The 11,998-nt window shown below is 53.3% G+C and overlaps 1 protein-coding gene across 1 annotated transcript; it reads right to left on the bottom strand.

Moving 5' to 3' along the window:
* Window positions 1–417: 417 nt before the first annotated feature.
* Window positions 418–11,414, bottom strand: RTCA (RNA 3'-terminal phosphate cyclase). Its single transcript, XM_081111768.1, has 11 exons — window positions 10,836–11,414; window positions 10,630–10,730; window positions 8,671–8,814; window positions 7,916–8,039; window positions 6,752–6,810; window positions 5,200–5,341; window positions 4,717–4,841; window positions 3,513–3,571; window positions 2,446–2,540; window positions 1,216–1,320; window positions 418–843 (listed from the first exon to the last, which is right to left on the bottom strand). The coding sequence occupies exons 1-11, from the start codon at window positions 10,878–10,880 to the stop codon at window positions 742–744; spliced, it is 1,101 nt and encodes a 366-aa protein (XP_080967894.1). The 5' UTR covers window positions 10,881–11,414; the 3' UTR covers window positions 418–741.
* Window positions 11,415–11,998: the final 584 nt, after the last annotated feature.

Below are 11,998 nucleotides of genomic sequence, written 5' to 3'. Positions count from 1 at the left end.
ATCACGGGTTGAAGTCCCAGACGGAACCAAGTTTCAGTGCATCCCTCACTACAGCACAGTTCAGCCTGCTTAGCTCAGACACCAAACTGGTTCCCACTGCCCACAGGGCAGGAAGTAACGTAAGTGTGGGAGCACCCGGGGCTGCGAGAATGCCTGGCGATGGGAGGCACTCTGCGAGCGGAACAGTAACAGAGCTGGGGCCCAGGTCCTGCAATTCTCCTTGTTTGGCTTTCACAACGCGCCCAACAGGTTCGGCACCGGCGTGTTACCCCGGGCCCGGCGAGGGCGAGGGAGAGGGTGCGTGGAGTTGGGATGAGACGACGCTCACTGAGTCGTGGACACAGCGAGGGCGTGAGCGGGTAGCGGTCCATTCACACGGTGCGTGAGACTCGGCGCAGCGATCAGACCACGCAGGTATCACGGGCACCTCGGCATCCCCGACTCCATTTATTAAGAAAGGAAAGCACACGTACTCCGGGGGAACAGAAGATTTTATACCAACACGTTCACACTGAGATCAGCTGTCAGACACCCACCGGCGGAAAGCTCCCTGTCCACGTGCCGGGGACATTCTGAGTCAGACGAATGGGACGGCACGGCCCCGCAGATCTAGAACACTCTGTACTCCGCCTGGAGTTTCAGTGGGTCCGCTAGCAAGGACTGCCGATGCGCCGCCCTGTGGTATTTACGACATGAGTCAGCGCAATAGGTCGCCGCGGGGCCGTCCCCCAGGCACAGCCCCTACAGGTTTGGATTCGTCATCGCGATCCCTTGGCACTCGATGATGTAGGCGTCTTTCGAGGCATCTCCTTCCTCTTCTGACTTCTTCACCGTGAATTTAGCCTGAAACCAGGAGAGAGTTCAGTGCGCAGGTGATAGGAAGTGCCCATAGCTCCATGGGCTTAAACAGGTGGGTAGCTAACATCAAAGTCCTTTTAATTTCCTAATTTTTTTAAAATTAAGCATTTAAGTATTTTTTCTTCTCTCTTAAAATTGGTTCTCTGCACTTTTTACAGTTGATGCACACAGCTTCATTTCTTGCCTTTTTCAGTAACATGGACCATGTGTCCACCTTACTACAGTCTTTACAATGTAGTTTTATAAAATAATATAAAATGTATAAAGACAACTGGGTTTCTGTTTATTAAAATCTGTACCATGATTTTAATGGTACCAAACCGGCTATGATAAAAATCAGCTACTACTTCTGCTCACCTTTGCTAGCTGTTCGGCAAAATGTATAGCCGTCTGTGTGTGGAGTGTCACGGGTCCTGTTTTTATTCTGGAAACTCCGTTGGCCAGTGCCATGAAAATGATCAGCTATGGAAAAGGAGTAAAGAAGAAACATCTCACACAGCGGCTAATATTGGAGTTAAAATTCCCTTGCTTCCCACATATAAACACCAGAAATCATAGCAGCTGAAAGAATTCCTATTTCCTTAGGTTTCCAGAAAACCTAAGAAGATGACAGAAAACCCGTGTCACCCAAAGTCTATAGTGTGGTATCGAACCGTTCCACAGCAGTCCTCAATATAGATTTTTTTAAAAATTAATGCTTAAGAATAAACTATTGCTGAAAGGCGACACAGTTAATCAGACCAACTATCTTTACGGGCTGGTCTCCATAATATGACAGGCTTCTTCCACCCTCTAAGAGTACACCCTTCTAACCGGTAAATCAACACTCTAATTCAGAATTACAGCGAGGGTGGCGTAGACCTGGGCCGGAAGGAAGGGACTGGCAGTAAGGGAAACGGTCTTAAGAAACTGGTCAAGAGCCTGAGGACAGTTTCTAAAGGGAGGCTGCTGGCTTGAGATGGAGAAGAGAAAAGCGTGGCAGGAGGAAAATCTCTCAAGACAGTGGGCCACGGGAGATACTTGGAAATAGTCACTGGTTTCTCAGTGGGAGCAGGCGTGTCCGGGCAGAGAGGCCACGGCACTTCCGAGAGGAGGCGCTGCAGGCCTGAGCGATGGGGTGAGGAGCAAGGCGGGGCCGGGGACGGAGACCAGAGAGCTGTCAGTGCAGATGGAACTAACCCATGAGACGGGGCAGAGTCACCCAGGAGTGAATGCAGACCCAAAAAAGAGGGGTGAGCCCGAGCCCCGGGCTCCCCAACAGCTCAGGGTGAGATGATGGGAATGTCAACAGGGATGAGCCAGCAAAGAGACTGGATAGATGGCCTTGAGACAGGAAGACAGTGTATCAGCACCACGGGGAGGAAGTATTTCTGGAGGGAAGGGTGACGGGCTGCGCCAAGTGCTGCAGCCAGGTCACGTAGGTGAGGTCTGGAATCCAAGGAACAAATTCCAGGATAATACTGTAATAACTCACTCAACTGCGCCACGCCAGGCGGGGCCTGACCGTCAGTATGAACATGTACACTCAACGCAACTACCGAGCGCTCAGATCCAACAGGCTCCGAGGCTGGCCCCGGAAGCCGCTACCTGGTCTTGCAGGTACTCGTCCACGGCCCCGCCGTGCCTCAGGTTTGCCAGGAGCATCTCGGCAGCGTCGATGCCCACCTTGTCTGCATTGACACCTACGGGGCACGGAGTAAAAAAAGCTGCATTAACGGAGAGGCCAAAACCTGAACTCGCAGATGCCCGTCAGCACAGATACAACATTCTTCAGGCCTCTCCACTCAGGCAGTGCGACTTCCAGGACAGGCGCTTTCCTGTATTTAATCTTCTGGACACTCGGCGTAGGATTGTCTAACCACGAGATGATCAAGCAAACCCAGAAGGTGGGAAATCTTATGAGAAAATGGTCTGGACTTTTAAAATGTCAATATCACCAAAGGGGGGGAAATGGTGAAGAGACTATTCTGTAGCAAAAAGGAGCTCAACAGACATGATGACCAAATGCTGTCTGTGCTTAAAAAAGATAATAAAACAAGAAAATCCGCCCGGCCTGAGTGGCTCAGTGGTAGAGCGTCGACCTATGAACCAGAAGGTCACGGTTCAATTCTTGGTCAGGGCACAGGCCCGGGCTGCAGGCTAGATTCGGGGGGGGGGGGGGGCCAGGGGGGGACGTGCAGGAGGCAGCTGATCAATGACACTCTCTCATCATTGATGTTTCTCTCTCTCCCTTTCCCTTCCTCTCTGACATCAATAAAATAAGTGTTTTTGAAAACCCCACGTTGCACTAAGGGACTTTGGAGGCTGCTGGTTACGCCTGTAGGTGACAGACACCTTCCTGGGGCGTAAGGATGGTGCTGTGATGATGCTGCCGTCTTCAGAGATCCTGCAGCTCGATGCTCATGACGGGAGTGGGGGGGGCACAGGGGGAGGGGGGCAGTGAGAACAGGGTGGGGCGCTCACCAGCCCTGCAACTCTTCTATGGGTTTCAAATCTTTCAAAGCGTAAAGTTGGGGGAAAGACTGAAAACGTAACGGACTCTAAAACAGAACCAGTCAACCGTACCCTTTTCAGCCTGCCACCCAGCACTCCTCCCGCCAGAGAAGTGGAGAGTTTAACTGGCGCTGGGCACGGGGGACTCCCTTCGTTTGTACCTCGTTTGCCCAGCGCTGACCCCGCCAGCAGGCAGCCCGTGGACGTCTCAGCCACCACGCTGCGGAGGAAGAGAAGAGCATGAGCGCCCGAGCCACCGAGACCCTCTCGGACATGCCAGCAGGATACAGGGCGGCCGCGGGCCGACGGGGAGAATGAGATCTGGCTGGTACGCGGCCAAAGTGAGTGCTTCCCACGGAGAGCAGCGTGATTGGCGTTCTCCATCCTCAGGGAGGCGGGAGGGGCCTCACCCTCGATGCCAACCACCCCCAGGGGAGGCCCGTCCCGCACGACGTGTTGCCGCCCCACAGCCACACTGCCGTACAGCAGTCAGGGGTGACCTTAAATGGGAAGGTCTTTCCACAGAGATGCTGGGTTTCATTTTAGGTTTCAGATAGTGTTACCACACTAGAGCACGCATTTACTATAACCCCGTTAGCAGTAACTCCGAAAAAGACCTTAACATTTAAATACCCACAAAAGAGACTTTTACATCTCAAATAAGCATTTCTATAACACTCGAATGACTAACTCCTAATTAGATTAATAGAGTAGTTACATTTCTATTTTTCTTTAATCCTCACCTGAGGATATTTTTCCTTTGATTTTTAAAGAGAGTGTAAGAGAGAGGGAAAGGAGAAGCATTGATGTGAGAGAAACACATCAATTGGTTGCCTCCTGCATACTCCCCGACCAGGGCCAGGGCGGGGCCCAGGCCAGGGAGGAGCCTGCAACTGAGGTACATGCCCTTGACCGGAATCGAACCCGGGGCCTCTCAGTCCACAGGCCAATGCTCAATCCACTAAGCCAAACCAGCTAGGGCTCTATTTCTTTTCTAAAAGATCTTGGCCATATCTAATATTCGTTTGTAAACTGACTTCACACTAAGGTACAGAAAAGCAACAGGAACTATTTCTCCCAGATCAGCTTCAAAGCTGACTTCTGATGAGCGTCGGCGCTGAAGTTCATCGTACAGACAAAGGGCTCTTACAATGCAATGAAGGCAAACCGTCCCCAGAAAAAAATTCGGAATAAAATAATCATCTCATTCACTGCACAGCTGTTTCAGGTGTAAATGCCCTTTAAAATAGATCTTCTTAAATCGATAAACTTCAACAAAAGATACAAACAAACCACCCTCCAAATCTTGCACGTGAATGAGACAGTTATTTCAACCCCGGTCTGGGAGAAAGCCCGGGGCCGCACATGATGCCACTGCCGTTGCCGAAGGCGTGGTCTCGGGGCTCCTGCACCGGCTGGATGTTCACGTACAGGTCCCTGAACTCCTTCCGGAGGCACCTCACGGCCGCCGCCGCCATCTCCTTCGCTACCTGTTTTGGCGAAACAGAAATGCAGAGTAAACCAAGTTCACGATGATTGTGACAACTGTCTTCACACCTTCGAGACAAACACTTCTATGCGCGTTACAGAAAGGCTTGACTTGCATGAGCAGAGAGCACAGAATTGTAAGAAAAAAATTTAATTAGAAGATTTAAAAATTCTAATAATTTCAAAGTTTAGTTGCTAGAATACTTATCAAGACTTCACGCACTGCTAAGAACATCTGGACGACTTACTTTAGATCAATGATTCTCTCTCATCATTGATGTTTCTATCTCTCCCGCCATCTCCCTTCCTCCCGGAAATCAATAAAAAATAATAATAATTTTTAAAAAATGGACGACTTACTTTAAATGGCAAAGCGCCGGCCACAAAAGCCCTCCCGGATATCTTCGTCACAGAGCCACGGTCGGTTATGTTTATCGGGCTCAGCTGTTTCACTGGAGACACTTGGACAATCACTTCACCACCCCCTTTCGGGTAGTAGCCCCTACAAAAAAGTGACGAACACTCACATACCCTGATGGCATGACACAAATAAAGCTCGCTATTTACCAGGTAATCACAGGGGGATGATATCCAACCACAGAAATGCTGGTTAAAACTTCCAAGCCCCCTTGAGACCTCTGCTGCCCAATAGGGTAGCCTCCATCACCAAGGGACTACTTCAATGAAATAAAACGTAAGCTCAGCTCCCCAGTCGCACCAGCTGCATCCCAAGGGCTCAGGGGGACAGGTGGGGGACGTTTCCCTCCCGGCAGGAGGCGATCCTGCGCAGGGTTGTTTCAGAATAAAACCTTGAGGTAGGACCGTGTCTCTTTTGCGCCTGCCACGTTCCAGTGCCTAAAACAGCGCGTGGCGTGTAGCAGGTGCTCAGTGAAGAATGTGAGTGTTTAAGGAGCTGGACACCAACACAACTGATTGGACGGGAGACGCTGAGGACCCGCGGGGGAGGGCGCAGGGCTCCGGTCCAGGAGGCGCTCCCCGTCGGGAGGCAATGGCTCCTCACAGGGCGGCGGGAGCCAGGCTGTGAGGCCCACACCAGAGGTGCGGATATGAACTCACGGACAAGTCACACAAGAAATTGCAAGTTTCATCTGGAAAAAATATAGGATTTCCAACTTTTAGGAGAGCAGGGGAGGAAAAACATGAACAACGACACGCAAGTGTGAAGGCACAAGCAGGGTTAAGGAATAGCAGGCGGTCGCATAATCAGGACACACGGGATGTGGAAAGGAAGAGGGGAACAGTGAGCCCGGCCGGCGCGGCTCAGGGGTTGAGCGTCGGCCTATGAACCAGGAGGTCAGGGTTCCATTCCCGGTCAGGGCACAGGCCCGGGTTGTGGGCTCAACCCCCAGCAGGAGGCAGCCGATCCATGGTTCTCTCTCATCACTGAAGTTTCTGTCTCTCTCTCCCTCTTCCTTCCTCTCTGAAATTAATAAAAAAAATTTTTTTTTTTTAAAAAAAAGAGGGGGACAGTGAAGCCAGAAGGTACATTGGAACAAGACTTCAGCGTCATTGCAAGAAATGTGGCCTTTCTCTTGGAAAAGCACCCTGAGGGACTGTGGCAGAGAGTCCCTCCTGTGACCCCGCCGTCCCTGTCCAGCCGCCGGCGCAGTGGGCCCTGGATCCGCTCCGAGCCCGGCTCACACTAGACAGGAAGGCGCCTCAGAGCAGAATTCCCCCGAAAATCTCTCTCCCCGCAAACGAGTGAGTATCCCACGCACCTGCTTCCCAGGCCCACGCCCCTGCTGCTTGCTGTTGGCAAACCACAGAGCACAGAGATTCCCTACAGGGCATAAAGGAGAGTGGGGCCCAGGACGCTGTTCTCTGCCGTCTGACCTCTCCACTATTTTTACCATAAGCGGTGGGTCCAACGGCCGCGAAATAAGCAACTTACCTCATCTTAATGTCACAATTAAACTTGAAACCAAATTTTTCAGCGATTGGCTTGAACACCTGAAAAATCAGAGCATTGTCGCCTTAACAACCAATAGTCACTGATTCAACAAGTGCATCTATTAGACACAAGTGCCCCGCACGGAGACTGAGCTAGTAACAACGGGTAGGCTAGTTCCAGTTTTCAAATAAAATAAGGGGCGTGGAGCTGAAATGGAAAGTTTAACATTTCATGAGCCAGGGCTGCGCAAGTCTGTGTCCTGAGAATAAAAACCGCAACTCGGGGTCCGTGATCCCAATGATCATTTTACCCGGGAGGCCGCTGTTTCTAACCCTTTCCCTAGAACGCACTGTAAGGAATCAGGGGAGTTTTGCTGAACAGGATTCTATTCCGCCTTCTCGCTTTTTTAAAAATATAACATACATTTAGGTTATTTCTTGGCTAGTATGGATAGTACTACAGTGAACACAAGTTCTCTCAGAGATCTTAATTTATCAATTCTTTTGGACAAATACCCAGAAGTTGCATTACTGGATCAGGCGGTCATTTTATTTTTAGTTTTTTAAAAATATATTTTGTTGATTTTTTTACAGAGAGGAAGGGAGAGGGATAGAGAGTTAGAAACATGGATGAGAGAGAAACATCGGTCAGCTGCCTCCTGCATGCCTCCTACTGGGGATGTGCCCGCAACCAAGGTACATGCCCTTGACCAGAATCGAACCTGGGACCCTTCAGTCCGCAGGCCGACGCTCTATCCACTGAGCCAAACTGGTTAGGGCTATTTTTAATTTTTTGAGGAAACTCCATATTGTTTCCACGGTGGCTATACCACATTGGATTCCCACCAGCAGTGCACAGGGGCTCCACTTTCTCCACCTCCTCGCAACACTTGTCAAACATAGTATTTCATTCTGGTTTTGACTTTTTTTCTTCCAAATCCTAAGTCCCAGAACTGATTTGTATAATAAGAGAATTCGTGTAATAATGACTCTTGAGCTTTTTAAAGGGTTCACTATGAACCCTACCTAAGCCACAACACTAAATCTATGGTAAACATAAGCGCACCGTGAAGAAATACAGAGGAATGCGCACAAAACCACTCGGATACATTTAGATGGAGCGCGCAGGTCCCCGTGGTGTGTCGGCGGCCTCGAGAGCCCTCACCATGGCCGTGTAGTCGATCTGCGGGGCCATCTCAGCGTTGGTGCCGCCTCGCAGGCGCAGCTCGGAGGGAGACGCGGCGAACAGGACGCAGGGCAGGGACACCTGCAGCAAGAGGCACACGCTCCTGAGGGGAAGGCAGAGCGGGCTTAGCTGCGCTTTCCTTCGAGACGGGGCTGCAAGAAGGTGATCCTGACACACCCCCGTTGGCGGAAGCACAGACAGCGGGGACGGCAGGTCCACGCCCTCAAGTTTAAAGTTAAAAACCATTTCAGTCACTGAATGACGAAATCCTCCATCTTAAAGACATAGTCGCAGAAACTGGCCTGACGTACATGTGATAAACCCATTTCTCCAACGGGAAAAAGGAAAACCAAGTTCATTCTAAAAGCAGAACAGGGTTCATAATGAGCTGTGAGTCAAGAACGGAGTATACTCCAGGCAGAGACGAGGACGACTACACAGCATGAAAACAGCCGTTTTCACATATGCAATTGCTATTCACAAAAAGCAGGGACACAAATATGCTATCCTATGCACACGAGAAAATCCCAGCTATGTAATAGCTGCAGTTAATAAACAATTACGTCCCCCAAAGTCTCAAACCCTCAAAGGTGGGTGTGTTATCTCCATTTTAAAAAGTGAGGGAGCTGAAACTGAGGAGGGCTCAGCCAGGCGCCCAGGTGCGGGCAGGACCTGCATGTGAACCCGGGCCTGGCTCCACAGCCCAGACTTAGGGGGAAGGAAGAGCCACGCACCCTGCCGTCTTGGTGTCGGCCGTGTGGCTCCCACCTTGGATCTTCTCGGGTGTAAACGTTATCTCGGTTGACCCGATGTCCGCTCCCTCCAGCTGCCCAGCGCACAGGTCTCGAATCATCTCCAGTCCGGATAAGTGCTGAGGCCTTTAGATCAAAACACTGCATCGAAACGCGCGCATTCCGACTGCCTACGGCCCCGCATGTCCGGCAGGACAACAGCGAGGCCTGCCCCCGGGTACTGCCATGACACCTCCCAGGGTCAGCGCTTCCTCAGGGGTTTTATGCGCCCGGACGACCTGCTAGCAGGCGTCATCTTAAGGGATCCTTCCAGACCATTTAGCTATAAACACATACACTGACATGCTGTCAATTAGAAGTACGCAAAAGAGGGAAAGTAATAAAACTGCCTAAGTGCCCCCACTCTCCCTTGCCCTTCCCTGAATAGTCTATGGCACCTGTGAGGGGCTGAACCGTGTTCCCCTGAGATTCATACGCTGAAGCCCTGACCCCCAGCACCTCGGAATGTGACTCTATTCGCAGACAGGCCCCTAAAGGAGGTGATTAAGGTAAAGGGGCAGTGAAGGCGGTAATCCATTCTCAGGGTGTCCTTATGAAAAGGGGAGATCAGGACACACAGAGGCACCTGGGATGTGCCTGTACAGCAGGATGACCGTGAGAAGAGCAAGAGGGTGACCACCTCCAAGCCAGGGAGAGAGGCCTAGGTCAGAACCCTCCCCTGTGGGCCTCAGAGGAAACCAACCCCGCCAGCACCTTGATCTTGAACTTCGACCTCCAGAACAGGGAAAACATATTCTGTTTTTAGGCCGCCCAGCCTGTGGGATGTTGTGACGGCAGCCCCAGCAAAGCAATAATGTGCCTAATGCAACCTTCATGAATTGGATGTCCCTGCTGGAGACGGGGTTGCTGCGAACTCTGGCACAGGGAGTGAATATTCACCAGCTCACTCACTGCCTTTTAATCATTTCAAAATGGCCTGTGGGTAAAGGAAGAGGCTAAGAGCTAGCTGATCGACAGCTATAGACCGCATACAAAATGCGCACAGAGGAATCGGTCCGGCTTCCAGCTGGGTCCTCTTCTAACAGGTGCATCCACCCGAGCCTTGTGGGATTGCATCCCTGGCTTCCAGACACACGGGACGAGGCCCAGGGCAACGTGTTCCCCCTCTCCGCACGCAGCCTTCGTCCTGGTCCTACCACAGCTGCCTAGTGGCCTGAATGAAAGCGGACGGACCCAGCTCTCAGCCCCTTCCTGTTCTGATTTGAAAATGTGCTGTTCAAAGAGTGGTGTTTCCTCTGGCTCCACAGGCCCATCGGCCTCACCTGTCTTGCCCGCTGCTCCGCGCTCCCCAGGCAGCTGCGATGCCCCAGGAGGACGGGAAGCGTTTTGAAAGATAACTCGTTAGGAAACCAGACAACTCTAGCCAGAGGACACAGGCCCTGTTTTCTTCCTTTCTTTTTGATTGTTTTTTTAATTGGATGTTTTGGGGTGACACTGGTTCACAAAATCACGCAGGTTTCAAGGGCACAAGTCAACAAAACATCATCTGCACACGGCATATGCCCATTACCCCAAACGAAATCTTTCCGTCCCCCCCCACCCCCATGACAGCTGTCAGAGGGGAGGGGGGTTGGGGGCCTGTTTTCTGTTTGCCCCTGGAGAGTTTCAAGACCGAACAACGCAGGCCACGGCTAACAGCCCGGGCTGAAGCCTGCACACGGGACCCTGCTGCACGGATCTTCTCAGCATCACTGCGGGGGCTCCTGAGTCCCCAGCCCCACGCCATCCCCAAAGCCCCAGGCTCCGCAGCCCGCCCCCCCTCCCCCAGCCCCCAGCCCACCCCATCCGCCTCCCAGCCGCCACCCCCTTGGCCCTGCCACCCCCCAGGCCCCAGAGCCCGCCTCCCACGGCCTGTCCCCTAGCCCCCAGACCCCCAATTACCGCAGGCCGGGCGTGCTGCGGCCGGCTCGGATCTTCTGCACCCTCAAGGGGAGCCCCAGGAGGCAGCTCAGGGCCGTGGACACCCTAAGGATCTGGCCGCCCTGCGCAGGGTGCGGGGCGGAGACAAGAGAGATGGTGAGACCACCAAGCTCCCCACCACACCCCACACCCCACACCCCATCCCGCGGCCTCGAGCTCGCACTCACCCCTTCCAGGAGCCCGCCGTCCACCTCCACCCGCGGCCCCGCCATGGAGGGCGCCCTGGGGCCCGGCCCGCAGGCGCACAGCCTCCAACCGCGCGCGGCGAGGAGGACACGCCGGCTCCCGCCCCGCAGCTCCGAAAGCTGGTCCTCGCTGGGGCGCGGGGCCGGCGGAGAGGGAAGGATCGGAGGCTCCGGGACACGATTCCGCGAAGACCACCCGCTTGGCGCCGGGTCCGCACCCCCAGCAGCCACTGCGCTTGCGCGCCGCGCGCTGCTCGGGGAGGAGGGGCGGGAGGGGGAGGGGGTGGGGGGGGACACGAACCGGATTCCAGCAAATCCGGGCGGCGGCCGGGCGGGGTCCCCAGCGCCGCAGGAAATGCGTCCCCAGGGCGGTGCCCTGAGCGCGGACAGCAGTGCCGCGGGCTGCAAGCCTTCCTCTCCCGGGACCGGCCCCGCAGCGGCCCCGCAGGCCTGTGCGAACGGCTGTGCTTTCCCCGTTTCCTCCACGACCCGCCGCGCCCGGAGCTGGGGCCTCTTCGAGCTGCGGGTGCGAGACCCGGCCGGGCCTGCACGCACCGACTCCTCCTCCCTCCGGGTGCCTCGGCCGCAGCCTGTCCCTTGAAATGCATGTGCCCTGGTGTCGAGTATTATTATTGCTTTTTTTTTTGGTCTTTATTGATTAAGGTATTACATATGTGAACTTGTCCCCCCATTATTATTTCTTTACCTCTCGCGAGACACGCGCGCAATGGTGCGAGGCCACTTTTGAAAATAGTCTGGCAGTTCCTCATGATCGTGGTTAAAATTAAAGATATATATATATATGAACCCATGTCTCAACAAGTGCATTTTCAGGTATAAACTCGTACCTTGTTAACCACATGCCATTGGCTAACCACTAGCACCGGTGTCATAGAGCTCGTTAGACGTGCAGACTCTCGGGTCCTGCCCTGGTCGGTTGCATTGGGAGCTGCATGTTAATAAGACAAGACCCCCAGTCGGTATGAATGTGCAGTGCAGGCTAAAAGCCACCGCCCTGGAGAAACTTTTGCAGGAGGAGGATCAAGAATGTTCCTGGTGTGGACATTTCCAGGCACGGAAAGGTCCCCAGCAGGTGGCAGGTGCGGGTTCAGTCCCCGGTCAGGGCGCATGCCCAGGTTGCAGCG

This window comes from Myotis nattereri, assembly GCF_964212035.1.
Source record: "Myotis nattereri genome assembly, chromosome: 18".
In the NCBI taxonomy this organism is placed as follows: Eukaryota; Metazoa; Chordata; class Mammalia; order Chiroptera; family Vespertilionidae; genus Myotis; species Myotis nattereri.
The sequence above is the reverse complement of the archived record's forward strand: the minus strand, read 5'-3'. Positions and strand labels throughout refer to the sequence as shown.

Coding starts and splice junctions, on each gene's coding strand:
- RTCA (XM_081111768.1), bottom strand. CDS start 10,880: ATGGCGGGGCCGCGGGTGGAGGTGGACGGCGGGCTCCTGGAAGGG. Junction 6,811..7,915: donor AGATCGACTACACGGCCATG/GTGAGGGCTCTC, acceptor CTGATTTTTCAG/GTGTTCAAGCCAATCGCTGA. Junction 3,572..4,716: donor GGCAACGGCAGTGGCATCAT/GTGCGGCCCCGG, acceptor CTTCCTCCGCAG/CGTGGTGGCTGAGACGTCCA.